The sequence below is a fragment of the Macrobrachium rosenbergii genome, chromosome 47 (genome assembly GCF_040412425.1).
Source record: "Macrobrachium rosenbergii isolate ZJJX-2024 chromosome 47, ASM4041242v1, whole genome shotgun sequence".
NCBI lineage: Eukaryota > Metazoa > Arthropoda > Malacostraca > Decapoda > Palaemonidae > Macrobrachium > Macrobrachium rosenbergii.
In genome coordinates, this window is record NC_089787.1 from 24,041,200 (window position 1) to 24,068,982 (window position 27,783).

Sequence of the window (27,783 nt, forward strand, 5' to 3'; positions counted from 1 at the left end):
ACACCTTTAGGTACAAATAAAATACATCAGTCCTTCCACATTTAATTCAACAGTATACATCAGCCTACCATGAGCCAAGTTCTTAAGCCGTGTAAAGTATTTGTGAACCAAGTCAACAGTGCCTGATACAATTGAAAAATAACATTCTTAAATCGTGTAAAGTGTGTGTGCCAATTTAATGGTACTTTATACAATAGAAAAATAAAAACACTAAAATTTGAAGTTACTTATTACACGCTGTAAAATTCAAAGCAGTGACTTGAAGTAAGTAACTGAAACATTTTGCTGCAATACAATGAAGCCAAGATTGGGTTCAGTACGGACAAAACTTATTTACAGACAGCAAGACAAAACTATATTGACTCCCGATTACCTCTCCAAAGACATGGGCAGACAACAGACAGCATGTAGCCTGCAATAATGAAACTGATTTCAGACTTTGTGTTATGTTCACTGGCAAACTTAATTTTACAACCGCCTCAGAGTAAAATACACATCACATCTCTCAGTAGCAGAACTGGTTAATTGTTCTAATCACAGCAAAAGTATTTACAAACAGCAAGACAAAACTAACTAACTAAACCAATTTCAATTACCTCTCCAAAAACCTAGGCAGACAACTAGGACAGCACACAGCCTGCAATAACAAAATTTTATTAAGACTCAGTATGTTCACTGGCAACCTTATGATAAATGAACACAGACCTCAGTAGCAGAACTGGTTGTGTTCTAACACTGCACAAGTATACATGATTAAAACCATGCCAAAAAATTCCAAAACTATTAGGGCATGAATTACCCAAGAACAAAGCAATATATTAATGCAATTACAACAACTTGCCTAAGGCAATACATAGGCCAGTTGAATGAGGCAACACTGACAAAAATATTAATGATATACATAGATAAGGACTAGGACCAGGTAGTGGTTTAAGGCCATCAATGAGCACCTTTGCCAGCCCATGCACTGACACTAGAGCAGTTCCTGAACAACCTGACATTATCCGAACCATTGGAGGAAAATTTTGAGGCCTCACTTAAATTCACCTGAAATAACAACAATGCAGGTGGACTATGTGCTCATCAAAACCTTTGCAAAAGTACTAAAAGTAGGTTAGAGGGTACTTACTTTATTCTAGCAAAAGGAAGGTCCCGGCGAGCACACACCTAGCACCTGCGTGAAAATGGAATTTTAATAATGCTGAAGAATCTAACATTATAAAGACAGTAATAACACTTTACTTTCAGAAAAAGTTATCCTCATAGAATCGGTCCCGAATGTTAATTCATCACAAGAACTGTTTCAACTGACTAATAAACAGCAATTTCAAATATTATACCATGTAAAATTTTAAAAATAAAGAGACTGGGGGTAGTCACAAGGATTAACATACCAAAACTGTCAACTCTCCTCTTTATAATAAAGACCTCCAATAAAACTGCTTACCCGCTATGACAGTTTTCCAGTCTCAATCTTCAGCTACAAACTTCAACCATAGCTGGTTTACATGGAACTAAATAATAGTGTTCTATCTTGACACTTCTACTGCTGGAAGAGATGAGCAGCCGTAAACTGGGATCTCAGCACGTTACACCTGCAAAAGATCAGAATCAATTTCATACATTGCAATAATTGCATCAATCATGTTGTCTTTGAAGCTAAATGATGTAGAATTACACTTGATAAATGGTAAGCTGACAAGCATCTCACTATTGACTGAACTGTAAACACAACTACCTTAAAACTAAAATGTGGGTGATCATTACTAACTTTTACAGTCATCCCTAAGAAGTCACTGTTCAGGGTTTTGATTAATCTACCAAATATACTTGACAGTCTTTTTAAATTGTTCTAAATGCAAGCATTTTAACAAGTTAAAATGATTCAATTAACTCACTGATATACCTAGAAAGATTTAACATTAAATGCTGATAAACCAAATTTTCTATTCCAAAGGAAATGGCAAAATTTCAAGTTTTCCAGAAATTCCAAAGTTAAGAGAACTTAATCCTGATGAACATAAAAGCTAAGACCTGAACACCTGTACAAAACTACACTTGCACTGAAATAAATTGCCCTGTACAAACTTACAAGTAAAATTTTAGTCACTAGTTGATGGAAGCAGTTTTGTACAAACGATGACAGAAGCCAATTAAATTCACCAGAATGTTAAGGTGGGATCGGATGGTGATGGAAGATGGTATGGAGATGATGAAACAGGAGAGTGGTCCAAGCACACGCTATTCTGGAAAGCAAGAGAACAAATGAGAATCACTTTCATACAAAATACAAGCATTCTTTACCAAGAAATTGTCAGCAGTAACAGCAGGATATCCTTCAAAGTAATTAGGACGGGGAAAGAATTTCTCTTCTCAAAAACTACTGTACACATTTTTACACCAAACAATATACCTTACCTACAGTATACTAGTGCCATCATACTGATCAAGTCGGGCGCACTGACTGAAGACAGGCCTGAAATAAAGTATACTGAATTATACAATGCTCATCAGAATCATCATTTCTTACCTAAGTAAATGCTTTTGTTGAGACTCACTTATAATGACAGTAACATTGATAACTGTCACCTCAAACCAAGCCTCATTTATCTAGCAGACTTCAGGAAAGCTCACAATATTTCAAATAGTGTGCTTGCTGTGGTCTGCAAAATAAGCTTTGATATCTATCCAACTGAATATAAGTGTTATCAGAACTACTACATCACCTTTTTAGTAGTTACAAAATCTTTTTACCCCAAAAGTGCTTAGGAACCACAAACTCCACCTAGCACCCGATATCATTGCATGAACCATATCCAAAAAGTTTACATCTCTCTCTCTCTCTCCCAAAATTGTAATCACTGGTTTCAACAGAAACAAAAATATTGAGCATATTTCAAGGCTATGACAGACAAGCACTTACTTTGGCAGGCGATACACACATCCACAATGTAACCTGTAAATAAAAAATACCCCTTAGAATAGTACTCATGACCGGTATATGTACAACTTCAATTTCTATCATGAAAAGTCAGCTAATTGATTTCATCTCCGATTAATCTGAAAAACGGATCCAATAAGGTCATCAGTAATTTGCTCACAATAAAAAAAAATATAAAAAAAGCTGACCAAAATCACCAGCTGTTAATCAGCTCAGTGATCTGGTTAAACTAAGCTATACTTACTATTTTACTGTGGGATCAGACGGTGTTGGAAGATGGTATGGAGATGACGAAACAGAAGAGTGGTCCAAGCACACGCTATTCTGGAAAGCAAGAGAACAAATGAGAATCACTTTCATACAAAATACAAGCATTCTTTACCAAGAAATTATCAGCAGTAACAGCAGGGTATCCTTCAAAGTAATTAGGACGGGGAAAGAATTTCTCATCTCAAAATCAAACTACTATACACATTTTTACACCAAACAATATACCTTACCTAAAGTATATTACTGCCATCATACTGATCAAGTCGGGCGCACTGACTGAAGACATGCCTGAAATAACATATACCGAATTATACAATGCTCATCAGAATCACCAATTCTAACCTAAGTAAACGCTTTTGTCGAGACTCACTTATAATGACAGTAACATTGATAACTGTCACCTCAAACCAAGCCTCATTTATCTAGCAGACTTCAGGAGAGCCCACAATAATTTAGTGTGCTTGCTGTGGTCTGCAAAATAAGCTTTGATATCTACAGAACTGGATATAAATGTTATCAAAACTCCCAACCCAACTTTTTAGTAATGTTACAAAATCCTTTTACCCCTAAAGTGCTTAGGAACCACAAACTCCGCCTAGCCCCTGATATCATTGCATTAACCATATCCAAAAAGTTTACATCTCTCTCTCTCTCCCCAAAATTGTAATCACTAGTTTCCAGTTACAAACAGAAACAAAAATATTGAGCATATTTAGCATATTTCAAGGCTATGACAGACAAGCACTTACTTTGGCTGGGGATAAACACATCCACAATGTAACCTGTAAATAAAAAAAGAACCCTTAGAATAGTCATGACCTGTATATGTAAAACTTTAATTTCTATCATGAAAAGTCAGCTAATTGATTTCATCTCAGATTCATCTGAAACACGGATCCAATAAGGTCATCAGTAATTTGCTCACAACAACAAGACAAATAAAAAAAATTGTTACCTGTTCACAAGTTCAAGATAGATGACATGGACAGCAAAACCTGCAAGATGGAAACCATGGTGAAAAACACTGTTGGTTATCTCCCTACAAAATCCCATTACACAATGAACTCAGAGTAAAACATTGACATCAAAGATCTCAGTAGCAGAACTGGTAATTGTTCTAATCATTGCATAACCAACAACATACGAACTTTGGGGGGTTGTTACAAGGAACATACAAAACTATTCTAGGTACCTCATTCACATAATTTAATGGTTTACATCTGTGAACTCTCCTCTTTATAAAGTGATCTCTAATAAAACTGCTGCTTACCTGTTATGATAGTTTTCAAAAGTCTGATTCTTCAGATAACTTCAAGCATAGCTGGTTAACATGAAACTCAAGAGATGCACAGCCTTAGACTGGAATCTCGGCACCTGCAAAAGATCAGAAAGATCAGAATACTAAATTTTAGACTGCATCAATGGCACAGGGCTAAAACATCAGGATAAAAGTTTCCACAATAAATCTTCAGGTGAACTATGCAAACATCATGTTTACAACTTTGAACATTACAAATGGTAAAATTAATCACTTACCCAAGATAAGTCAGCATGATGCATCCCATTCAATAGAAACCGTCACCTGAAATATAACATGAAGGTCACTAAAACATAAATATGACTTTTTAACTTAAAACTACTATAGTTACTCAGGAGAAAGTTTTCCGCACTATTCATTGGTCCCGAAAGATGTGACATCATTGATTATACACAAAAGCTCAACTTATAAATGAAAGTAAATTGGTGAACTTGCTTCACTCACCTTCCATGATTTCCAGTAGTCACCCAATCACACCCATGTAATTACGGATCACTGAAAAAGAACAAAAAGTTACCAATAAAAAAAAAAAAAATAAAATGTGCACTTGCCATTCCAATTCAATCAGTGAGAGGTTGTCCTCATTATACATAGGACCCGAAAGATGTGACATCATACTATATAAAACTTCATGAAACTAAGTAAAAGACCATCAACTCTAGTGCAATACCTGATATTGTGGGCATTTTACCGTCACCAACAAGCAAGGGCACCAAGACCTGAAGAGAAAGAAAAGACGTTGAGTATACGGTGTAATTTTCATGATGTAAACATTGTAAAAGACCTTATATATCAGTATAATTATATTCCAATGACATTAACTCTCAGTAGCTCTATGATGCAAATATACCACTGCGTCAAAGGCATGCAAACCTTTGGAGATTAAAAAATCACTGAGCACTAACCTCGTCAAACCCTTGTAACTTGGCGACCTTGTACTACATAGTCTGAAAATGGAACAGAAGTTATATTATTCTGGTAAAATATCATACCTACAAAAATTACTGTAAGTGATCAGTTATAATGTGTGTCAGCAAGAAGAAATTCAGGTGAACTATGCAAGGCATCATTAGAAAACTTTAATAAGCGTGAGGTGATTCCATACTAAATAATTACCTGCATCGCTCAACACCACAGCTACACACAGAGGATACAACCGCTCCAGTTCTATGAAAATAAAAGGAAAAAATCAACAAAATGCAAAAGAACAATAAACTGACAGTCAGTATAGTCAAATATCAGATATTAATTTCTCCTTCAGGTAATCAAGACGGAGGAAAAGGATCTCATCAGGGAAACTTTAGAAACTTTACCTAGTAAAATTCTACAAAAATTCAATTCAATAAGAAGTGAAAATACCACCTTTACATTTGTCTACAAGAAAACTTCAAATTCATGGAAATCTTTTCCAGTTAATATTTTAATGCCTCTTTAAATAAACAAAAAGGTAAAACAATACACACCTAATTATGCAATTTCTAGCTGCTCCAACCTGTCAAAGATAGACAACATATTACAATTTGGCCACTTAGAAAAATAAGTCGCTTTTAACATTCATTGTCAGCAGTAACAGCAAGGTATCCTTCAAAGTCCTTAGGACGGGGAAAGAAATTCTCATCATTTCAATTCAATGCTATCATTTCACAAACTATTAGGGAATTGCCGAATAAATAAAGCTCTTAAATAACTGACTCTCTAAACAAACCAACACTTACCAGGATTAACTACATTATCTTGAAATGGCAGCCACTCGTAACCACCCTAGAGAACTCCTCATTCAACCTGGAATGGGAAGTGCACTATTAGTTTAGTTCAAAAGCTCCTTAATGAAAATAAAACATCAAACAGCATCAGAAACTTGAATCATCAATATGCAGACTTCACTGCTTATGAACTCTGGCCAAATGAGTTTCATCATGGAAACTTGGACCACCTCAAAGTCCATCTAAATTTTTTTTTTTTAAACATCCTACAAACAAACAATACCCCTGAATTTGACTTGCTAACCATAAACGGTTTTAAATTATTACTGCCCTACACAATAACTTGCTCAATTCTAACACTTACTTTTTCCAGGTAACTTCAGCTCAAGACGTCCCAACATTACTGAAAACAAAGAGCTAAAATTAACATACGATAATACAGCCAAAAATTAAACTAGTCCCTTAAATATCAGATAAAGTTTATCATCTAAATGATCAGCTGAAACACGGAATAAATGTCATCACTATTAGACAGCTGAGGTAAATTACACCGAGTACTTTACTCACCTTGTCATACATAGTTCATTTCTTGACAAGCAAGTTTCTTGTTCAAACGCCATCTTATTACTGTGCAAAACTGTTGGCTGAAAAGAAAATATGAAAAGTATCAGCACCAGTAGTAAAAACCTAATGAATATCTTGTGGTCTTTGAAGTTAAATGATGTAGAATTATACTTGACAAATGGTAAACTACAAAGTATCTCACTATTGACTGAACTGTACATACAAACATCTTAAACCTAAAATGTGGGTGACTAATACTAACTCTTACAGCCAGCCCTAAGCAGTCATTGTTCAAAATTCTGGTTAACCTACCAAATACACCTGACAGTCATTTTAGATAACTATTAAATTCCAGATGAAATAGCAAAACTTCAAGTTTGCCAGAAACTCTCTAGTTAATCTGAACAAAAAAAAAAAAAAAAATAAAAATAAAATAAAATAAAAAAGACCTGCATTAACAGAATTTATTGCAAGCAGTCACAGCCAAGAAAGCTTCTGTGCTACGGTACAAACTTACAGATTGTCGAGACCCATCCACAGCAACAAGATTAAAGAAATCTCATCACTTTGGTAAAGAGCCTCTTTTTAATCTAGCAGAGATTATAAAAAGCTTACAATCTTACAAAGCAAGCTTCTGTTATCCTGCATAACATTATCACTATTACTAGGCCAAAGGACACTTGACTATTCATATAATTAAAGTTAATCTTTACAAACTATTATATTTACTATACCTAAATTTCAAGATGCAGAGTATCACTCTGAGTTGAGCAACAAGTAACACAGGGTGTAACAAATACCAGTACATCTTGGATATAAATTTAATGGATTCTTCCAGGTACCTCTATGATACACAGTAAGTGAATATTACTTGGAATTCAAGAATATTGAAACTATTTGTAAATAGTATTTGAACACCTGTGCACACCTTCACCTGCACTGAAATAAGATGCCATGACCTACACAAACTCACAATTAAAATTTTAGAAGCCGATGGAAGCAGCTTTGCTAAAACAATGACAAAAGCGCTTCTGAATCACCATATTCGTTATGGTGGGATCGGATGGTGTTGGAAGATGGGATAAAGATGATGAAATAGAAGTGGTCCAAGCACACGCTATTCTGGAAAGAAAGAGAACAAATGAGAATCACCTTCACACAAAATACAAGCATTCTTTGCCAAGAATTTGTCAGCAGTAACAGCAGAATATCCTTCAAAGTACTTAGGACGGGGAAAGAATTTCTCATCCCAAACTCAAAATAGACATTTTTACACCAAACAAAATACTGTACCTGTAGTGTGCTATTGCCATCGTACTGCTGAAGTTGGGAGCATTGATTGAAGACATGCCTGAAATAAAGAATATTGAATTATATAAGGTGCTCATCTGACTCATAAATCCTGACCTATGTAAAAGGTTTTGTTGGGACTCTCTTATCATGGCAGTATCATGGATATCTGCCACCTCAAACACAGCCTCAGTAATCTAGCAGACTTCAGGAAAGCGCACATTAATTAAAAATGTGCGCTTGCTGGATTCTGCGACATTAGCTTTGATATCTATCCAAGTGGATATAAATGAAAAGTCGATATCTATCCATGTGGATATAAACCATCAAAAATCCCACACCACCTTTGAATGTTACAAAAAACTTTTTACCCAGATAAACCTTCAAAGCTAATCTAGCAAAACATCATCTGGAGATAACCTAATATTTAACAGCACTTCCTATTAAGATGAAATGTCCACTTCATTGAAACCTCAAGTTATGCATAAAACCCCTGGCTTAAGGTCAGCTGAAAGTGCTTAGGGACCAAGCACTCCACTGGTATAAGATACCGATGCAGGCACCCTATAATTTAGTTGCCAAGATCTCCCCCAAAAAGTTTACATTTGTATCTCTCCCAAAGATGTAATCACTACGGTCGTTTCAAATGTTCTATGATCACTAGGATGGGGCCTGGAAAAGAACACAGTGGTGGCAGGTCTATTTCTCCTTTTAAATCTCACCCTGGAGGTTAATCCCTTGTTTATGGCTTTAAGAAACGTAGAGCATATTTTGGTTGTTCTTAATGATTTTCCTTTCTTTGTGCACTTTTTGGAAATAATAATCAGAGTTCTTATAATACCATAGTGTTTAATGCACTGACACTTTAAAATTTGTGGGGGTGGCTTGGAAGGAATGGCTTTTCAAGCCATTTGATTATTGCGACTCACCACTGAGAAAAATAAATTGACTTTAATCACAGGGCCCATTTGTCGTCTTTAATATGAAATATTTTAAAATTTTATAAACAGTTCACTTGACCAAGGAGTAAAGATGTTGGCTGTGGGGAGGTCTGATCTACTTTGCCTATCCCTTGGGCTATCAATACCATCCAGATACTCTGGCTGCTTGAGGTAACCAAAGTTATTGTTTTAGATCGAGCTGGCCATTTAAATGCCCTTGCTGACCACATGTCAGGGAAACTGATGTTTGGCAGCGGCAGCCAAAACTTATACCATGTCTCTTTGGAGCGGCAGCCAAAAATTATGCCATGCCTATTTGTTCTTCTGAAAATAAATTAGGTTTGTACTGAAATTATGTGAAGTCAAATGTTTCAATATCGTCTTTAAATGAATCTTTTTTTTTTTTTTTTTCATTTCACTTGAGCAAGCTCTAAAAAGGGAAAGCTTTTAATCACATTGACACGCACGAATTTTACTCATCCCACCCTAGCGATCGTAAGTGTGCTAGAAAGACCATAGTTGCAAGTTACACAAAGAAAAATAACTATTAAAATATAATTTAAGGCTATGACAGACATGCACTTACTTTGGCTGGGGATAAACACAGCCACAGCATAACCTGGAAAAAAAAAAATAAAAATTTTAGAATAGCAGTCATGACCTGTACATGCACAACTTTCATTTTTATCAAGAAAAGTCAGCTAATTGATATCATCTCTGATTCATCTGAAACACGGATCCAATAAAGTCATCAGTAATTTGTTCAGATAACAAGAATATTTAAAAAAAAATTAGTTACCTGTTCACAAAGCTCCAGGCAGACGACATGGACAGCATAATCTGCAATATGGAAACTATACTGAAAAACATTGTCGGTTAACTCCATACAAAATCCTACTACACAATGACCTCAGCATAAAATATTGACATCAAAGACTTCAGTAGCAGAACTGGTAATTGTTCTAATCATTGTATACACAGACAACATATGAACTTCAAAACTATAGATACTATCAAAAAACGTTTCACAGGCAAGGAGTTACCCCCTCGTAATCATAGTGGTTTAACACCTTACTAGCTTACAACATAGTTTTACCTATTTCATGACAAACTTGTAACTTGAACAAAGGCCTATTCATCCACTCATGTCCTTTGGATTTCCAATGTTAATCTGGAAAGAGAGAAATACTACATTAACATGTTTTAAACTGCATTTAAATCAAATGACTATTCTCATTACTCAGGGGAATGCTTTCCTCATTTTTCATTGGTCCCGAAAGATGGTACATCATTGATTGTCATTCCTCAAACCAATATTTTTAAGCACAGAACTTACCTCTTTAAATTTGAAGAGTTCTAGCTGCAACTGGACATGACCACAGAACAGAAGGCACTGAAAAATGTGAAAAATAATCACCAATAATCTCAAATCTACTACAATGTTTTTATGCCGCACTAATTCAATCAGTGAGTAGGTGTCCTCATTCTAGATCGGACCCGAAAGATGGTACATCATGATAGTTCAATGCTCTATGATGCAAGTATAGCACCATGTAAATGGAAAAGCAACTTCATCAAAGAACAAACCATTCAAACCTTTGTTGTAACCCCTTCCAGTCTCACCTACCTCATGAAATCTGCAATAGAAGCATAAAATACCTTTTATTGAATGTCAAATTGTTTATAAACATTTTACCTTATGACAGGAATCAGTTATAATTCTGTCAACAGTATATTCAGGTGAACTATGCAAAACATCATTGATGAGATACTGGAATTAACCATGCTCATTCCAAGACGACACCTTTGGCCCTACCTGACTGAGTCCAGGGTTTGCACAAGTTTCCAAGATGGGAAGCTACTTCAATCAGATATCTTGGTGGGAAGGACCAGCTGTTCATACCTGGTAAAACATGAGATAAATTACAATTTGGCCTTTGTAGTGAATAAAGCTACCTATTTTCAGTATTTCAGCAGTAACAGCAAAATATCCTTCAAAGTCCTTAGGACGGGGAAAGAAATTCTCATCATCTCAGCCATCTAGATACTTTCAACACTCCACCCAATCATGACAGCAGCAAAAACTTGAAACCAAAACAAGGCTTTTTGTAACATATAATTCTTCCAACTTTCCCATTTAAATAGCCTAGTATGCTTTTCCATAGCCTTACCTTCTTTTTCACCTTACGGAATTATTCCCTGCTGGTAACATCTTGTGGGGAGATTTTATCCACTGTCTCATGAGTGATGCATTCCTGGAAATGAAAAAATTTTACCAGTTGACGCCTGGGGAGTAATTCTAAGAAAACAATCAACATCCTTATATTTAATTAATAAAAACAAGGTAATTTGTTTCCTTTTCTGCAGCAGATATTCCTAGTGTTTAATTTGCATCCATTACTGCAAGTAATGTGGTAGTAAAAGGTACAAAATAATACTTTCAAGACCAAATATACAATTCACTCGCATCCTAGCATTAATTACGCACGAGTACCTGAAAATTACCAATGGCTCAAGGTGTAGACGTAGAACTTTACAAAATTTAAACCTTAAACATTTCAATTCTTCGACTGTCTCCATCCTGGGTAATGCTAGCCATGTAAAAATACATACAGCGACCTTAGTAATGGATTTCCTCTGGCTCCTATTTTGACCACAATGGACTCGAGATCCATCATGACTTCGATTAGAAGCATAGGCATTTTGTCTCATAATACTCTCAACTGGTTTTACAACAGTGGGGCGAGGCCTACTGGGAAAAAGAGACATCCCAGTTTCGACATCACAGATGACTGGGTAAAAGATTCTTTCTATAAGTGGCACCACTCACATTCTTAACATGGGGTTAAACATGGAACAAGTTCTCTCCTCTCTTGATTTCCCATGGCCCAGGTCCTCACAAATTGGTCTTTTCATTTCCTGGGCCTTTCCACGAACTCCAGAAATCTCTTATTTACCATTTCCCCAATTATCTTCCAGCCATATGCAGATCTATTCTTCTGACCAACTATTACTATCCTTTCCCATCCATCCACTGCAGTCAAAGAATTAACATATCAATGAAATCTAGACTCACCTGCACCCAACCTGGATCAATAACAGCGGTGCCATCCACAGCCTGGCAAGAGAAAATGAAAACTATTAATTATATCAAGAAAACAACAAGAGTAAGGCTACATATCTACTTGTGCCTTATCAGTTGAAAAAATCTTCATTCTTTTTCAGAATTAAGTCCCTTTTATGAGTCATCATGAAAACTTGTATGTAGATAAAATTATCACGAACATTTTTTATGCATACAAAATACATCACAAAATTTACCTTCCGAATGATCTAAGCTGCACTGTCATCTGTTCAACCTGAAAAACAAGAATTCCATTAAAATTGGTCTACTTTAACTAGCCAGTTAAGATAAATAAATCTAAAGTCTTAATATAACCACATGCTAGCAAATGCAAAGGCAATCCATGGTTTGTGGGTCACTGTACAACATAAACATATACTGTACTGTTCAAGAAACAGAACTCGAAAACTGTTCCAGACATTGCCATGAAATTTTGTGTTAATGTAAATTATTAAATTTTTTTTCTGGTGCTACTGTAAATAAAATACAACCCAAGGTTACTCAGAAAATTCATAACTCAGACCCAGTTGCCTACAAGATGCACATGCCTGGCTAAACCAGTTTCTCTAATTAGCTGCATTTACAAATGCATTTTCCATCAGAGGCCAAACCTTGACTTCAAAGTTCACTACTACAAATTGAATATAGAATAGAACAGAATAGAATATAGAATTTAGAACAAATTAGAACAAGGGCCAAGAGCTGGGACCTATGAAACAGAAATTGACAATAAAAAGGTTTAAGAGACAAACGGAGGAAAACCTCTCACTTGCACTATGAATCAATTGTTAGGAGCGGGTGGAAAGTGAGAAGAAAGATTATGAATGAAGGTACAGTAATACGAATGACAACTAAAAAAATGAAACGAATTAAAGCTTTATACAATGTTGAGTCTGGACCCGACAAGATCTAAAAGACGAACTTGACACCTTGGTTACCAGACTCAATGCTCTCGCAGAATTCAGAAGAGATCACAATACTACAAAGTGATCTCCCTAGTTTCTGCAACACCTAAAAAATCACTCAATTCTGTCAAGTGATCAAAAAATTTATAATCAGGCAGCGATGTTAAATAGGACCTCTTATCTAGCAATAAATCATGAAGTGGGTAGTCTACTTTATGAGTGACCCAATTACGTTTCAAAATAATTGGAACAAATTGCTTGTATAGTTCTGGAGCATTTTCAAGAACTTGATAAAACTGTCCATGGCCAACCAAATACATTTGGTTCAAACAAAAATTGTTCCTTCAAAGCCTAATGTCTATCTCTGCTTGTTGTAGATGACAGCTCAAGAAACAGCCAAATATATAAAAAAAATGATCACAGCCAAATCACACCATGTGTACAAGAACACTAACATTCCAACAGCACCTGATGTTGAAAACGACAATTTCAGACAGCCCATTCGGGTCGGTGAAGTGTTCTGCCTTTTCACTTTGAATGCTAACAGCGCCTACCAGCACAAAGACGTATGCTAACTTCAGCAGTAACTTAGACTCGTTCCAAATACTTAACTCATTTGGCTGGAGGATACAACTGCGAAGCTGCATGTAAGAAGACGTGAAGGCGGCGAGTGCTGTCCGTAACGTGCCGCTTGAAGTAAGAAGTAGCAAGGTGCCCAACCAAATTTAATCTTCTCTTACGAATCCAAAGTGCCAGGCTCTTGGTGTTTTGCAACTTCCTCTTTGTGGCATTTGTAAGTGCACCACTCTCCACATCCTTGAAATTAAGGGTACGACTGACTTTAAGATGTTTGAATTCGGCACTTGACATACAATCATAGGCCTTCCAACAATCAGATAGAACAGTAGTGCCTGGTTCAATTTTTTCCTTGACAATATGCAGCAATGTTTCCCTATTACATTCCTCTACGGGAACCATGAAAAACTGGCGTGTTTCTCTACAAATTCCTCCAAAGGCCCACTGGCCTTCTACAACACAGCGAACACTGCATTTCTTTTTGCCGAACTCTGACTGATTAATCTCGACTGTCTGATTGGCACCACCAATTTTTTTATTATACTTACAGGCCCAGGACACAATCACTTCCCTACAGAATCTGGCCCAGTCGGCAATAGTCATGTGGGGTAATTTTAGTTCGGTTTCAGCAACCTTAAAGGAAAACCAATCTTGCAACCACAAAACTACAAACTTCAGGTTAGTTTCCATGTCCAAATGAGACTTTGCAAACCACGTACCCTTAAATACAGACATAAAAAAGCCACACCTCTTTCGCCTTTTATTGGCCACATAACTCTTATCACACCTGAAAGCCAGTTTCTTCAAGTCTATACGACACTCTTCATCACAAGTTGGGCAATTAAGAGATGACAACAACACACCATGCCTTTGGCACAATTCAATCAACAGGTCAATCTTTCCCGTGAACGTGACACAAAAATCCCCATAACACAAATAACAATTTACACACGTGTTAGGAAACGGCACCAAGTCACTGCTGTTGCTGCTACTGCATGATGCTGTCATGATGAATCAAACTCAAATGACTGGCAATACAATGGCATTATGGAAGAAAAGGTACTTGACTACACCAATTCATTTATGCCTCCTCCAGTGGACAAACTAGGACATTAAGACAACCTGCAATAAAGAAAAAAATTAAAATGTGGTGAATCCACCTTTATAAAGTACAGATTCTTCCTACGCATACCTGCAGCAATCCCAAGACCAGAGATATTCTGGTGAATAAGAGCACAGTTTTGAAGAGTTCCAGAAGAAAAATTATCAGTCAAGCAATAGAACAAAGGGGAAGAACAAGAAACATATTTTCTAGACTATCTTCTATTCTGGTTAAGGTAACATTGTCAGGGAGGCGTTTTGCTTCACGTCTGGCTTCTACCTTTGAAGGTACAATTAAAGATAATTATACTTGGGGTTCTTAAAGAAGAAATGTCTTAAGTTTTTTTCTATGTTATCCCTTTGTAATATAAAATGTTCCACCTGGGTTAATTGCTGCTTTGGGAAGTCGACTGGACATGAGACTGACTTAAAGTCAAAGCTCAGTTACAGCAACTTTGGGCAACACCGTCTGCTCTCATGTTCACTGAAATTCTGGTCTCTACTTCCACTCTTACTATTCTCCTTATCCTTCTCTCTCCCTTATACGGTGTCTGTTTCTGGTGTCAACCAAGAAATCGTGGTTTGAGGCGTTTATGGTAATGTCTTATTCACCACCTCTCACCATGAATATGAAAAGTCTCTCCCTCCGTCTTAATCGTTAATATGAATACTCTCTCCATCTTGTCATTAATACGAATACTTCAATAATTAGATTTGAAATGTTAAAGCAAGTACAAATTCAAACTAGCTGAAATAGAACTTGAAACGAAATAAATATGGTTGTAAGCCATCTAAAATATCCTAGCAAAATTCAAGCAAACTATAAACTACTAGAAATTAATCTTGTTACATCAACTTTACTTTAGTCCTCAGTCCTACCTAAGAGGTGGAATGTCACCTAACCTGCTGTGTGGATGATTTTGGGGGATTGGGACTTCTGGCGGCTTTTCTTCTTCCCTCAACGAATGATGGCAAGGACCATGATGATCAATGTTGGAACCATAACCACGGTTAAGCAGAAAGTTATGTAATTCTTGATGACGTTGAATCGGACGACTTGCTTCTTTCTTCTGTTGTCAGGATTACAATCTTGGAATCGTGAAGGTTTTGTTCAGTGACTTGAATCGATGTTCTATTTTCAATTGTCTCTGGGATGAAGACACCAATACTTGTGATTTTGCATCCACAGGGTATCTTCATGTTGCAATCATTTGAGCATGTGACATCTTCGTATTTAAATAAAAAAGGGCTCCTTCTTTGGGTTTAAGACGAACATGAAGCTTGCAGGTTAATTATGTTCATTTCTTGAACTTGTACTTTCTGAAACTGGCATGAATGGATATCCTGGTCATGCATTAAGAGTGTATAAACAAGATGTTTGAGGTTTGTGAATTATATGCACTTGTCTCAAGTGTCTTTGACTTCAATGTGAATTAGTAAGCCTTTGTTAGTTAAAGCAGTTCTAAGAATGGATAGAGTAAGTGTGTTACGGTAATAGGAACGATTGATATGCTGTAGTCCCAGAAGTATGGGGGTTTTACTAATGTCTTTGAGCCCAAAGGTTCAGTGGGTGTTTCTTAAGCAGTAACTTGCGAGGATTCCAAAAATGCAACTGTTACAATACTAATTAAAGGTTGGGTACCTGTTCATCTTGGTTTTAAACTTTGGGATTGGTTTCACAAAATATGCCTAATTCCATACAAACTGAGGAAACTGGCATGCAAGTGGACTTCCAAAGACAAATTTGTGGTGCTGTTTTCAAATCTGACTTTTTTCCTCTAAAAATTTTCTTAGAACCCCCTAATTTGTATTTCATAATGGCCACCAATCTTTAGTTTGCATACCAGTCTGTTGCCATTAATTCACTATTTTAGTTTGAAACTACATCAATCCTCGATGTTTTTCGGCATTTTTATGGTCTAATGTAGATATTGCAGTCCAAGAATATATTCAACTTGTCTAAATCTAATATTTAATCAACTCCACTACCTTATTTAATTAATGAACAATCTAGGTAGACATATTGCAGTCCAAGAATCTATCCGACTTATCTATATCTAATATTTAATAAACTCCATTACCTTATTTAATGAACAATCTAGAAGAATGGATAATTGAATTTAACAGTTGAATTGTTTATAAAAAGCTCAAAATACTTGAACTATTAAACTAAATGATAGCAAAAGTACTTTTGTTACAGAAGTTACAACAAACAGTATCTAGTCAATTCGTCTGTCCAGCATCTCGCCCATTAATATTTCAATAGTCTTGCAAGGTTTTTTAGCTGTGGTGTAATGTGAAGCATAATATGGCCTAAGGAGTTTAGCATATTATGTATATATGTACATGCTTTGGTGGTGTCGGTGTTTGCATGACCTGCATCCTTCATCTGGAGGGAACGATCAGGTGGTATGAATTCTTTCACTGAAGAAACCTGGATAAAAGTGCTCTCTTGGCAGAAACACTTAATGCATAATGCAAGTTCTTTGCTACTGAACTTCCAGACAAATATGATAACATTGGCTATCACCTGCAGCATTACTGCAATTGCACTGTAGTTCCCAAAAACAAGAGCGAGTTCCTGAAAAAACATCTGGAGTTCCATTCCTTGCACCTTCCACCCCCCAAGGTCACACCTCACCACATCCATCCAATCTGATCCACTCCTCCCCCTCACTGGCATGTTCTTAGTTCTCTTGATTGGTTTCACCTTCTCTCTTCTTGTTACATGGCCACAGGATCTAAGACGAGCTTCCCTAGCCTTCTTCTTTACATTACATATATACCACACACGTTCTTACATCTCTTCCTCCTTTCCAGTAGTGGTATTCCAGTAATCCATCTCACCTTCATCGCGGTCCTTTCCAACAGTCCCTCCTCTTTCCTCTTGGTGGCCAAGTTTCTGCCCAATATAATAGTAGAAGCCTGATAACTGTCTATATTCATTTTGAGCCTTAATGGCATTTTCTTGTCTAAAACAACTCCAGTTACTTCTCTCCATTTTCACCACGCTTGTTTCACTCTAACTGCTTTCTCCATACCTCCCTCCTCTGTTACCACTGACCGCAAGTAGTTAAAACTCGTTGTTTTAGCACTGTACCATCTTCCACCTGAATGTTTACTTCATGTCCTTAATCCTTTACTCTAATCATTAGCTGTCCTTCCAATGTTCACTTACAATCCTTACTTTTCTAGGGCTCCTTTCCTTGCTAAAAACCTTTCTTGCAGCTCTTAATCTGTCTCTGCTATAATGACTAAATCATCAGCAAACATCAGTTCCCACAGCTCTTTGTTGTTCCTTAATTCTGATGCCAAAGTGTCTATAACGAGGAACAAGAATGGACTCAAAACTGATCCCTAATGGAGACCATAGGGAATGCCTGAGTCTCCCATATTTTGTCCGTACAGTGGTCCTTGCCCCCCTCATATATCTTCACTAACCTTACCAACTTCTCTGGTACTCCTCTTTCTCAAACACCAATAAATACTCTTCTTGGCTCCCTGTCATACACCTTTTCAGGATCCACAAAATGTAAAATTTCCTGTTTCCTTGTAAATACTTCTCTTGCTATAAACAGCATCCACTGCTTCCCTTCACTATCAACTCTGTCAACCTTCCTTCTACTAGTCTTTCTAGTATCTTGAATACTCGTACATGCTCCAAAGGCTTTATTCCTCCGTAGTTCCCACAGTTTAACACTTTTGTTTATATGCTTTAATCATCCAACTATCGTTTCAGTTCCTTGGCATTTCCTCTACATCCCTGATCTTTTCCAAGTGTGTGCACCCACTCTTTGCCTAGATTTCCCAATGCTTTTATCATTTCTATTGTTACCTCTGACTTTCCTGCAGCTTTTTGTACTTTTCCTTTCTTCACAGTATTCTCAACTTCTCTCTCTCTGTTTGCTATTGGTCCTTCTACTGGAGGAACATTTTCCAGCTCTTCACACTGATTCTAAGTGTTTAATAGTTGTGAAAAACATTCTTTCCACCTTCTCTTGACCTCTTCTTCCTCAATTAAGATATTTCTAGTTTCATCTTCAATAATTCCTACCCTCCTACATCCTCCCTGTCATTTCTTCTCGCTTCTGCAATTCTGCAGACTATCTTTTCTCTCTCTCTGGTGTTTCCATCATCTCATACCACTGTCTCTTAGAATCTCTCTTTGCAATCACTACCATTCTGTTTCACTCTTTGTCCATCTATACAATTCTCTTTTGTAGTTATCTTCTCACCTTCTGGTTGGGGCTTTTCTTTTCCTTATTGCTTTCAACCTAAAATCTTGTCACTACCAGTTTATGTTGAGCTACAACAGATTCATCCGTTGGTACGTTAAGTTTGCAGCATGGTTAATAAAATGAGCGTAGTTCCTTCTAGCTTACGGAGAATGACTACGATTTCTACCTCCACCTTGTGACTGAGATCTATATCTGGGATCAGGCATATTCCTACAATCTCGAACACTATGTCCCATCTGCTTATGATATGGGCAATAAGCTGGTCCACGGCAATCGCTTGCATAATGGCCCCTTTTCTGGCAGTTGTAACAAGTGATTGTCGAAGGCCTTCCTTGAAATGAGTTGCATAGATTCTTATTCTGGTTCCTAGCTGGTACACTTCCTGACATAAAGGCTAAACAAAGCATCTCTCTTACATTTTCAACAGTCATGGCTTGTTCACTTCCTTTTGTTTCCGTCCACGGAGTGGTGGAAACTATGCGGCCCCATTCATTCAAATGGTGATACAGCTGGGGGTTCATTTCGAGGAAGTTTCTTCTGTCTGCTCTCCAGAGTTGAATTACCTTTGCGAGGCACAGAACAGGATCAGTTTCGCGATAGCGGGGAATATACTTTCCTCAGGTATGTCTTTAACTCTTCCCAATTCCTGATTCTTCTATAGGCTTCACAAAAAACGTAACGCTCTAGATCTCCTGTTGACAGATCAAGGTAACATTTGGCTTCGTTTAATTTCTCTGCGTCGTTTCCGCCTATTCTACTTAAATGTACCCCGACTTGTTCAATCCAATTTTCCAAGTTGCAAGTATCATGTCCTTCTTTCCTTCCCGAAAACATAAACATCTTTAAATTCTTTGTTTGGCTTCTTTTAAGAAAAAGGTTTTACTTTCTTAGATCAAAACTTTTTTTGGCCAACGACTAAAATGGCAGTTAACCTTAAATCCAATTCATAAAAACTAAATACTGTATAGCTCCTAAAGAAAAAGTTGTGGAAGAAACATCCCCCCAAAAAAGTCAACCCCACCCAACAAATACAAATTTCTTCAAATTCTAAACAACTCTCAATCACTGTTGTTTAAAATAAAACAAAATACAATAAATACAAGTTAGTAAATACCATGGAATGTTTAGTAAACAGGTTAGCACTGATTAGTAAAGAAGAAAAAAAGAATTTTGCCAAAAATTGATTGTATGTACTTAATTCAAGACAGACTGTACCTCAAATGAAATATCTGAAGTTACAGAACTTTGTGTGCGTGTGTGTGTACTAGGATATCCTTTTCTTACTTTTTGCAGTTTCGAATTGAAGTGCTGTCAACTGCTTTTTTCATGCGTCGTTAATATGACTACTCCCTCCGCAACACACATTTAATCTTGATGTTGACAACAGGGACAACTGCAGATACAATCCAAATACGTTGCTCTTCTGACAATACCTTCAGCAGTATACCAAACTTCCCGGGGCACTTTCAACCTGAAGACGTACACCTGGAACCACAAAAATTCTGATAACTCGTCCCTCTTTATTTAACATTACATTCACTTCTTTCAAATGAACTTCATATTCTTTTTGTAAGCTCTAATTTCAAGTCAATGGGCACCCCCCCCCCACCTCTGGGATTATTGGATATGAATAGGGTTTATTCTTCTAAATAATTCGGTAATAATATACAGTATAGAGCAAGTACCTAGCTTTTTCCAGTTACGGTAACAGCCTCAAAATTATTCATGCTACAATACATTCCAAAGTACTGTACCTAGATTTTTACTAGTAAGACACCATAATAATGACATTCATCTGCAAATACAAAACTCCTCATACAAACATTTTAATGTCACATTTTGAAAATGTTAAGCTTTACCCTTATTTAAAGTAGATGAAATCCTTATCTCACCCATGGGGTTATTTACATCTGGCACAAAATATCTCATACCTTCCCAGGGAAATGCAAACTGACAATACAAATTATCTCCAAAAAAATTTGACCGTATTTCCTAACATACAAAAACAATCAAAAAAAATTTTTGAAACAATTCTGTATACAAGGAAACTACAGCATGTTTGCAAGGCATAAAATTGAGACTACAATATATCTATGCTCTATATGAAACTGTCTCCATCCTGGGTAATGCTAGACATGTAAAAAAATAAAAAATACATGCAGCGACCATTGTAATGGACTTTCTGTTGCTCCTATTTTGACCACAAAAGACTGAAAGTCCATCATGACTTCGATTAGAAGCGGTTACCCAAGAACACTTGGAAAACTTTTCTTAAACAAAATAGAAAACTATCATTGCAAGGACACTAAAAACCCATTCAACAGGGAATTTATACTTACCAATGGTATACTGAATATCCCTGGTAACACAAGATCCTCTTGTATGCACTGACCACCACCACTTACGTACACACTCCCTGAAGCTGAAATGTTTACCATTAGTTCATCTGAACATTAAGGATGAAAGTTGACAGCATTAAAAAAATATCAGAAAATAGAATCATCAACAGACTAACCTGTTTATGAACTCTGGCCTATAGGTTTCATCACGCAAGACTAGACTAACGTTTTGTGCAATAATTTATATTTGCTTTGGCCTGACCTGTTCCAGTTTGGAATAGTTTAACAAATCAATCAAGGGCCGTCCCTTGGGAGATCTCACCACCTCAAACTAATTTATATTCTTTCCACTTAAGGGGAGCGTTTGAAAAAAATATCATTTTTTATTAATGATTTTTTTTTTTGCATGAATCAGTTTGAAATTTGGGCACTGGTTAGTTTGTGTATAGCAAAAAGGTCAGTATTCATATCCCCCCCCACAATTCTTAAAAAAAAACTCTTCCAAATTGTGTGGCCGACTTCTGAACACTTTCTCCTTCAGATATCCCCACAGGAAGAAGTCGCAAATGCTCAAATCAGGTGAGCGTGGGGGCCACTCGACATCACCCATCCGAGAGACGAGGCGTGCCGGCAATATCTGTTGCAATTTGACCATTGCAACTTGAGCAGTGTGGGCTGTTGCTCCATCTTGTTGGAACCGGATGTCTCCCAGATTTGTTTCCTTACTTAATTCTTCCAATTTCGGTTCCAAAGAGTCTTCCAACATCGCAAGATAACGTTCAGAGTTGACGATGACAGATCTTCCATCCTTCTCAAAGAAATAAGGCCCAATTACCCCAAATTTGGAAACCACACCAAACAGTAACTTCAGGGGAATGGAGCAGTCTCTGGTGAAGTTCTCTTGGGTTGGTTTCAGCCCAATAGTGACAATTTGGCTTATTCACACTTCCAGAAAGGTGGAAGTGGGCCTCGTCACTGCTGAAAAAAGTTGACGGTTCGGGGATGCGGTTCAACAATTTCCTGGCAGCAATTCCTGCGATTTTCAAAGTCGGTGGCCTTCAATTCTTGAACAATCATTATTTTGTATGGTTGGAACGATAAATCGTAACGCAATATCCGCCCGAAAGATCGGTTAGACATGGCCAATGCAATGCTCCGGGCAGAGCGTCTCGGTGACTGTTCGACAGCTGCTTTAACTAAGGCCACATTTTCCGGCGTTCTTACTGTTTTTGGTCTTCCACTACCCCTAGGTCTTCTTGAGGGACCAGTTTCTTCCAATGCTTCAACCCAACGCCTGACTGCCTTGCCATCAGGGATGGGACCATGACGTGAAATGTTTAAGTGCAGGCGGAAGGCATGCTGAGTGGCGACGACAGAACGGCCATTTTCGAGATGTGTGCGCACTGCAAAGCCGCGATGTTCACCCGACCAAGGGATGGCTGCTACTGAAAACGGCAGGGTTTGGTGGTCACAACGAGACCACACACCTCTTACCATCGCCACCACAGCCGTTGCGCGTCTTTCAAAACTCGGACATTTAATTTGCCCCACCCTGTACTAAAGTTATCATTACATTATACGAAAAATGTAACTTTCCCAAGTGATAGTAGTGTTACGGTTTTCGCTTAAAACTCCAAAACTTTTGCGAATTTTTAAATAAAATTTTCTGAGAATATAGTCAAGAGATGTAAGTCTATGTGAAATATCAGGAAAAATTTGGATTCTTCGATTTTTTTCATCAACGCTCCCCTAAAACGTACAACTATCATTCATCCTTACTTTTATCAGGCAGCGTAGAGCTTGCGTCTCATCCAATTGCCACTGAAAATAAAAGTCTAAATTAAATTTCAATCCAAGAGTGCTCAAACACAATGACTTTCTTTCATATCAGAGGAAATTCTCATCTAAATGCTCAGCTGAAACACGGAATAAATGTGTCATCATTAATGTGACAGTGAATTCTTTATTGTACAGTATAGGCATTCAAGAAAATGACAGCTTACCTCGCTATGCAACGAAGTTCTCGTCTTAGACATTACAGACGTGACCTTAACCTGGAAAGAGACAATGTCCAATGTAAATATTTTCCTAAATATAATTTAAAAACAACACCACAAGTTTCCTCATTCAAAACAATACGGCAAAGCAACAAAAGCAGTACATACTTCAAGTGGTCCACAACAAATATCTATGTATTTCAAATTCTGACCACCTGGGCAATAGGTTTACGTAAGCCAACTGCTTACAGTAACTACTCTTACCCAAAACACGTTGAAGCAAATGGAATTAAAATTACTGAAAAAATTTAACCCAAGTAGCCTAATACACAACCTGAGGCCATTCAGTGCTGCATGAGAAATTGAGCAAAAAGGTTATGAAGGCGTAACAGGATAGGGTGGAGATTTAGACGGAAGAAAATACAAATGGAGGCACATTTACAGGAATGAAGGGGTCGAGGAGACGCTGAACGGAACCTTACTTGAGTGCTCAAAGTGCACTGCACTGTGCACACTAACAGGCCACTGCACAACCACGGGACATTGACTTTCTGCCACAAAAACAGTAAATAAAAAAAAATCGAAGGAAACGTTTTTCTTTTAGAGTGGGAATGAAATCCTTGCTATTTAATTTTTGCGACGACCCAGTGTTTGCTAATCGTTCCTCAACTAACGTAAAATTTGATAAGTTTGTCTAGTTGTTCCGATGGCAGGACTAAGTCTGTTCGAACACGTGCTTTGGCGCCAGCTATAGCCTAACCAAACCAAAACCTAACCTAAACTAGAATATAGTGTCTTGACCTAACCTAACCCAACCTAATCTTTCTTAGGGCACCGTGCCCTGACCAGGCAGGGGGTGAAGACCAATGCCCCCCCCCATTTTGTAACCCAGTATCTTGAAAGTGTGGATAGGTTTGTCCCGTCATTCCAATCGGCTGGATTAACAATCTGTCCAGACACATGCTTTGGCACTGGCTATGACCTAACCAAATCAAAACCCCACCTAACCTAATATCGTGCCCTGACCTGGCCAGGGGGCTTTACCCGCATGTACCTCCCACCGTTATAACCCAGTAACTCGAAAATGTGGAGCGGCCTAGGCTATCCCTTACCAGTAGTAGGTCCAAATCATCATCATTCATTACGCAAAGTTAACCACAAAGAGAATTGCACCAATTACCATCCTCAAAATTGCTGCTGTCCGACCACGAGGGTACCAGTCTTGGCTGCTCTGCAGCAATCAGTTCATGTGAATTGGAAGTACTGGGTCCAGGTCTTACCGTTTTCGTCCAGGAAAGTAAACCAGGGACGGGGGATGTCAGTCAGCTTTTGAGTGTATAGACACGTTTAATTACATCCGGAAACACTCGAAATGGACAGAACAGATTCCGGAAACACGAAATGGACACGGAACAGATTCTAAATATTGCTGTCAAAATAGGCACGGAACATTCTAAATACTGCTCAGTCGAAATGGACACGGAACAGATTCTAAATATTGCTCAGGAGTTAAATTCGTCAGCGGACAAAATGATAGGGAACAATTTTATCAGGACACTTCATCAGTGGCCAAAGATGGAAGAAAGGGAGACTGTGGGTCACAGCGCAGGTCTACGAATCATATCAGACAAGTTCTGATTTTTTTTCTATGTATTTAATCCACGGCCCTAGGGAATGACCTGGGTCAACCAGGCATACGATTGGATGGATTAAATTTCCAGCGATCAGGTTGGGGATTCACGACAGCAGCCTTAGGAACTATGGGGCGAGAAGTGCTGCACTATGGCCATCTTAAGAACAACGGGAGCGCAGTGATGCATGGCACCATTCACATCAACTGGGTACTCGGAGAAAGTTACGTTCCACAGAAAAAAGTCAATCGGCAAATTAACGCAAACTGGTCAGGTATGTTACAATGAACATCTTTCATTCTCAGCAATTTGTCATTTGGAGTTACTGTTAAAGTGCTGTAGGTACATCCCGAAGGTGTCACAGGATAGGGTGGAAAGTAAGACGTAAGAAAATACTAACAGAATTACAGTTACTGGAATAAAGGGGTTGCAGCTTGGGGCCGAAGGGACATTGCATGGAACCTTTAGCAGTGCTTACAGTGCACTGCGTTGTGTGCACTGACAGCGCTAACCTGCCACAGGAGCCTTGTAAATTGTAATCAGTGGCATAGGTAGAACATATAATTGTCAGAAGGCATGTCAGCAAAACTCAAGACATAAGTACTGCCAAAGAAACCTTCTAGTTAATCTGCCTCCCCGTTTTTCTTACAACAATGTCTTGGAACATTGCTGCGGTAAGCATCGGGGGGCTTCAAATAAGTAGTTATAGTTTCTTCTAAATTTCTAAGTATATACTTGAATTTGGCTACAAATAAACTTACATTAAATTAACCTTTCCATAACTCTATCAAGCATATTGTCCCTTGGCCTGTTCTAGGAGGAAGTTCTACATTTCTGGCCACTTACGAGGGCCACAGTAGTGGTCTGCAGTTAAACCCAAAAGTATTTGTCTACCTAAAGCCCTGACTTTAAAAATATCTATTACAAATATTTGTATCTTTCACAGGGGGTTTATTGCCAACACATCTGATCCTAATTTCTATATTTCTGGCCCTCAGAACTGTACCTGGATCCTCACAAAGAACACTAGATTATCAAAATTGATTTAACACACCACAAAAACTGAGAAATATTTTGCAAATGGCTGCGGTAAATAGCCTAGCCTAGGATATACAGCTTATTTCAACCCCAAAGGAAACTCTGCAACGCCATAATTTTGGAGACTGCAGAGTGAGGAGCCGACGACTTATCTTAAACCTAACCTAACCTTGAATGCCATGCCCTGGGATAACTAAGCTGTGACCCCCATCTATATTTCTAACTTTGCAAAAAACCAAATAATTCCTTTTACATAATTTCCTGTTGATGTAAACAGGTCTAAGCAAAACTGAAAAATGAATACTACAACCACACCCTTCTGCTTCGTTAAACTTTCGGTAAAATTTCCTGTTGCCAATAAGATTTAGCCAGCCATTTTTGCACAAAAACCATTTTGAGTTTTTCATGCAAAATGACTATGAAATAATAGGGCACTAAAAGAACCTTAAAATACCAATATAACTTCACCAACGGGTGTTGACTGGTTACAATTTTGCCGTATTAGCTATGGAGGGGAGGGGTATTCTTTCCTTATAAGTCGTAAATTTTCTAATTTTTTTATTTGTCATTTGCGAATACTGTTTATGGGGTTCAAATTAATGAGAATGAAGAGCTCTTTTCAAAAATGTAAGTTACAATTTCATAGTGTGTATTGGCAACTTATAAAATAATACCAAACTTTCAGCGTAGCTTACGTGCAAAATGGGAGGCCTTGTTGAGTAGCCCTCCCTGGGGATGAAATGCACAATCAAATCAAATGGAAGAAATTCTTAAAATAAGTCTGTATAGACAAAAACTTCAGCAAGAAGCCGGTAAATATTACAACCGCCGACTGGGGGGGGAACCCGGCCACGGTAGCAGTCTCAATTTACAGGCTCTATGAAGGAATTTGAAAAGGGTGTGTACGATGCATTAAATGTAGAAAGCTCCCGAAATAAGATATTAACCGCCTTATATCTTTGTACGTTCTTCTCCGAGGTGATGGTGGTATACATGGCGTCAGGCACCTTTCCACACAAGCTAAACAAACGCTGTAAGTGTCCTCACATTACTTCGTTAAATATTGTTTCTCACCTGTACTGGACCACGTACACCCTTTTCTATATTCAGTCAGCAGTTTATGGTAAGTGATATAATAGTTCTGAATTCTTCCCTTGAATTATCCTGCCGTGGTGTCCTATTTTGACCTACACGTGGTCTAGGATAGATAACCGTCTGAACTGTCCCAAGTCGAAATAAAGTTTCAATTCACGGCCTAGTAGGGATACGTAACGTAAATTTAAAAATTGGTCTTAAATACGCGGCTTAGGCAATGGCTCAAGGCAAAAAAAAATTAAATACTTGTCTATTTTTAAGTTACCGGTCAAAACCAGACCACGTGTCCATAACCAAAGTCCCGTAGGAGTAAGTTCATCCTAACACTAACATTAAGCAGGAACAAAATGAGTACCTTAGGCCCTATAAGTTGTCAATTCAATCCAAGAAGGCCTGTAAGCACAGCCTGTAAGTTGCTGTACTTAAGGCGTGTTTGTTTGCAAAGAAAACGGCCGTGTCCCGAAAACCCTGAGGTAGGTTTCGTATCACGGCCAATTTGCATTTTCATGTTTAAAACAAGAACCATCATTAAACTTAAATCTATACAGTGTACATTACACTATATACATTTATTCCATTTGGACATAATGCTTGGGTGACGACGATATTTACCACAAATTGAACTAGTTTGGCAGGGGTGTTCTCACGGTCACGGCCAGCGACGAAATGGCCGATTGCGCCGACGCTTGGTAGAGAGGGAGACGGGTTATTC

At 37.7% G+C, this 27,783-nt stretch overlaps 1 protein-coding gene across 24 annotated transcripts; it reads right to left on the bottom strand.

The window, feature by feature from the left end:
- Nucleotides 1-29: 29 nt before the first annotated feature.
- On the bottom strand, nt 30-27,783 carry LOC136830671 (uncharacterized). Of its 24 annotated transcripts, none has more exons than XR_010850707.1 (38): nt 27,684-27,783; nt 23,314-23,364; nt 23,090-23,131; nt 21,311-21,393; nt 20,256-20,456; nt 14,585-14,754; nt 13,669-13,872; nt 12,349-12,386; nt 12,104-12,145; nt 11,199-11,282; nt 10,844-10,930; nt 10,615-10,664; nt 10,364-10,420; nt 10,124-10,198; nt 9,827-9,867; nt 9,614-9,646; nt 8,090-8,147; nt 7,770-7,918; nt 6,800-6,876; nt 6,597-6,635; nt 6,245-6,311; nt 5,993-6,021; nt 5,646-5,696; nt 5,435-5,476; nt 5,200-5,248; nt 4,974-5,024; nt 4,748-4,793; nt 4,482-4,585; nt 4,167-4,206; nt 3,961-3,993; nt 3,442-3,499; nt 3,186-3,265; nt 2,924-2,956; nt 2,419-2,476; nt 2,093-2,246; nt 1,448-1,595; nt 1,130-1,174; nt 30-637 (listed from the first exon to the last, which is right to left on the bottom strand). XR_010850707.1 is itself a non-coding variant. In XM_067090288.1 (38 exons), exon 6 carries the CDS (start codon nt 14,638-14,640, stop codon nt 13,669-13,671), a length of 972 nt encoding a protein of 323 aa, XP_066946389.1. In that variant the 5' UTR covers nt 14,641-14,754; nt 20,256-20,456; nt 21,311-21,393; nt 23,090-23,131; nt 23,314-23,364; nt 27,684-27,783; the 3' UTR covers nt 30-412; nt 597-637; nt 1,130-1,174; nt 1,448-1,595; nt 2,093-2,246; nt 2,419-2,476; nt 2,924-2,956; nt 3,186-3,265; nt 3,442-3,499; nt 3,961-3,993; nt 4,167-4,206; nt 4,482-4,585; nt 4,748-4,793; nt 4,974-5,024; nt 5,200-5,248; nt 5,435-5,476; nt 5,646-5,696; nt 5,993-6,021; nt 6,245-6,311; nt 6,597-6,635; nt 6,800-6,876; nt 7,770-7,918; nt 8,090-8,147; nt 9,614-9,646; nt 9,827-9,867; nt 10,124-10,198; nt 10,364-10,420; nt 10,615-10,664; nt 10,844-10,930; nt 11,199-11,282; nt 12,104-12,145; nt 12,349-12,386; nt 13,668. The 24 variants fall into 23 exon arrangements, 21 of the variants coding, with proteins under 21 accessions (XP_066946389.1, XP_066946395.1, XP_066946387.1 ...); XM_067090288.1 differs by having other exon boundaries at nt 30-412; nt 597-637; nt 13,668-14,754; XM_067090294.1 differs by having other exon boundaries at nt 30-412; nt 597-637; nt 1,395-1,595; nt 13,668-14,754.

Excerpts from the sequence above, each read along its gene's own strand:
- LOC136830671 (XM_067090284.1), bottom strand. The coding sequence starts at position 14,640 with ATGACAGCATCATGCAGTAGCAGCAACAGCAGTGACTTGGTGCCGTTT.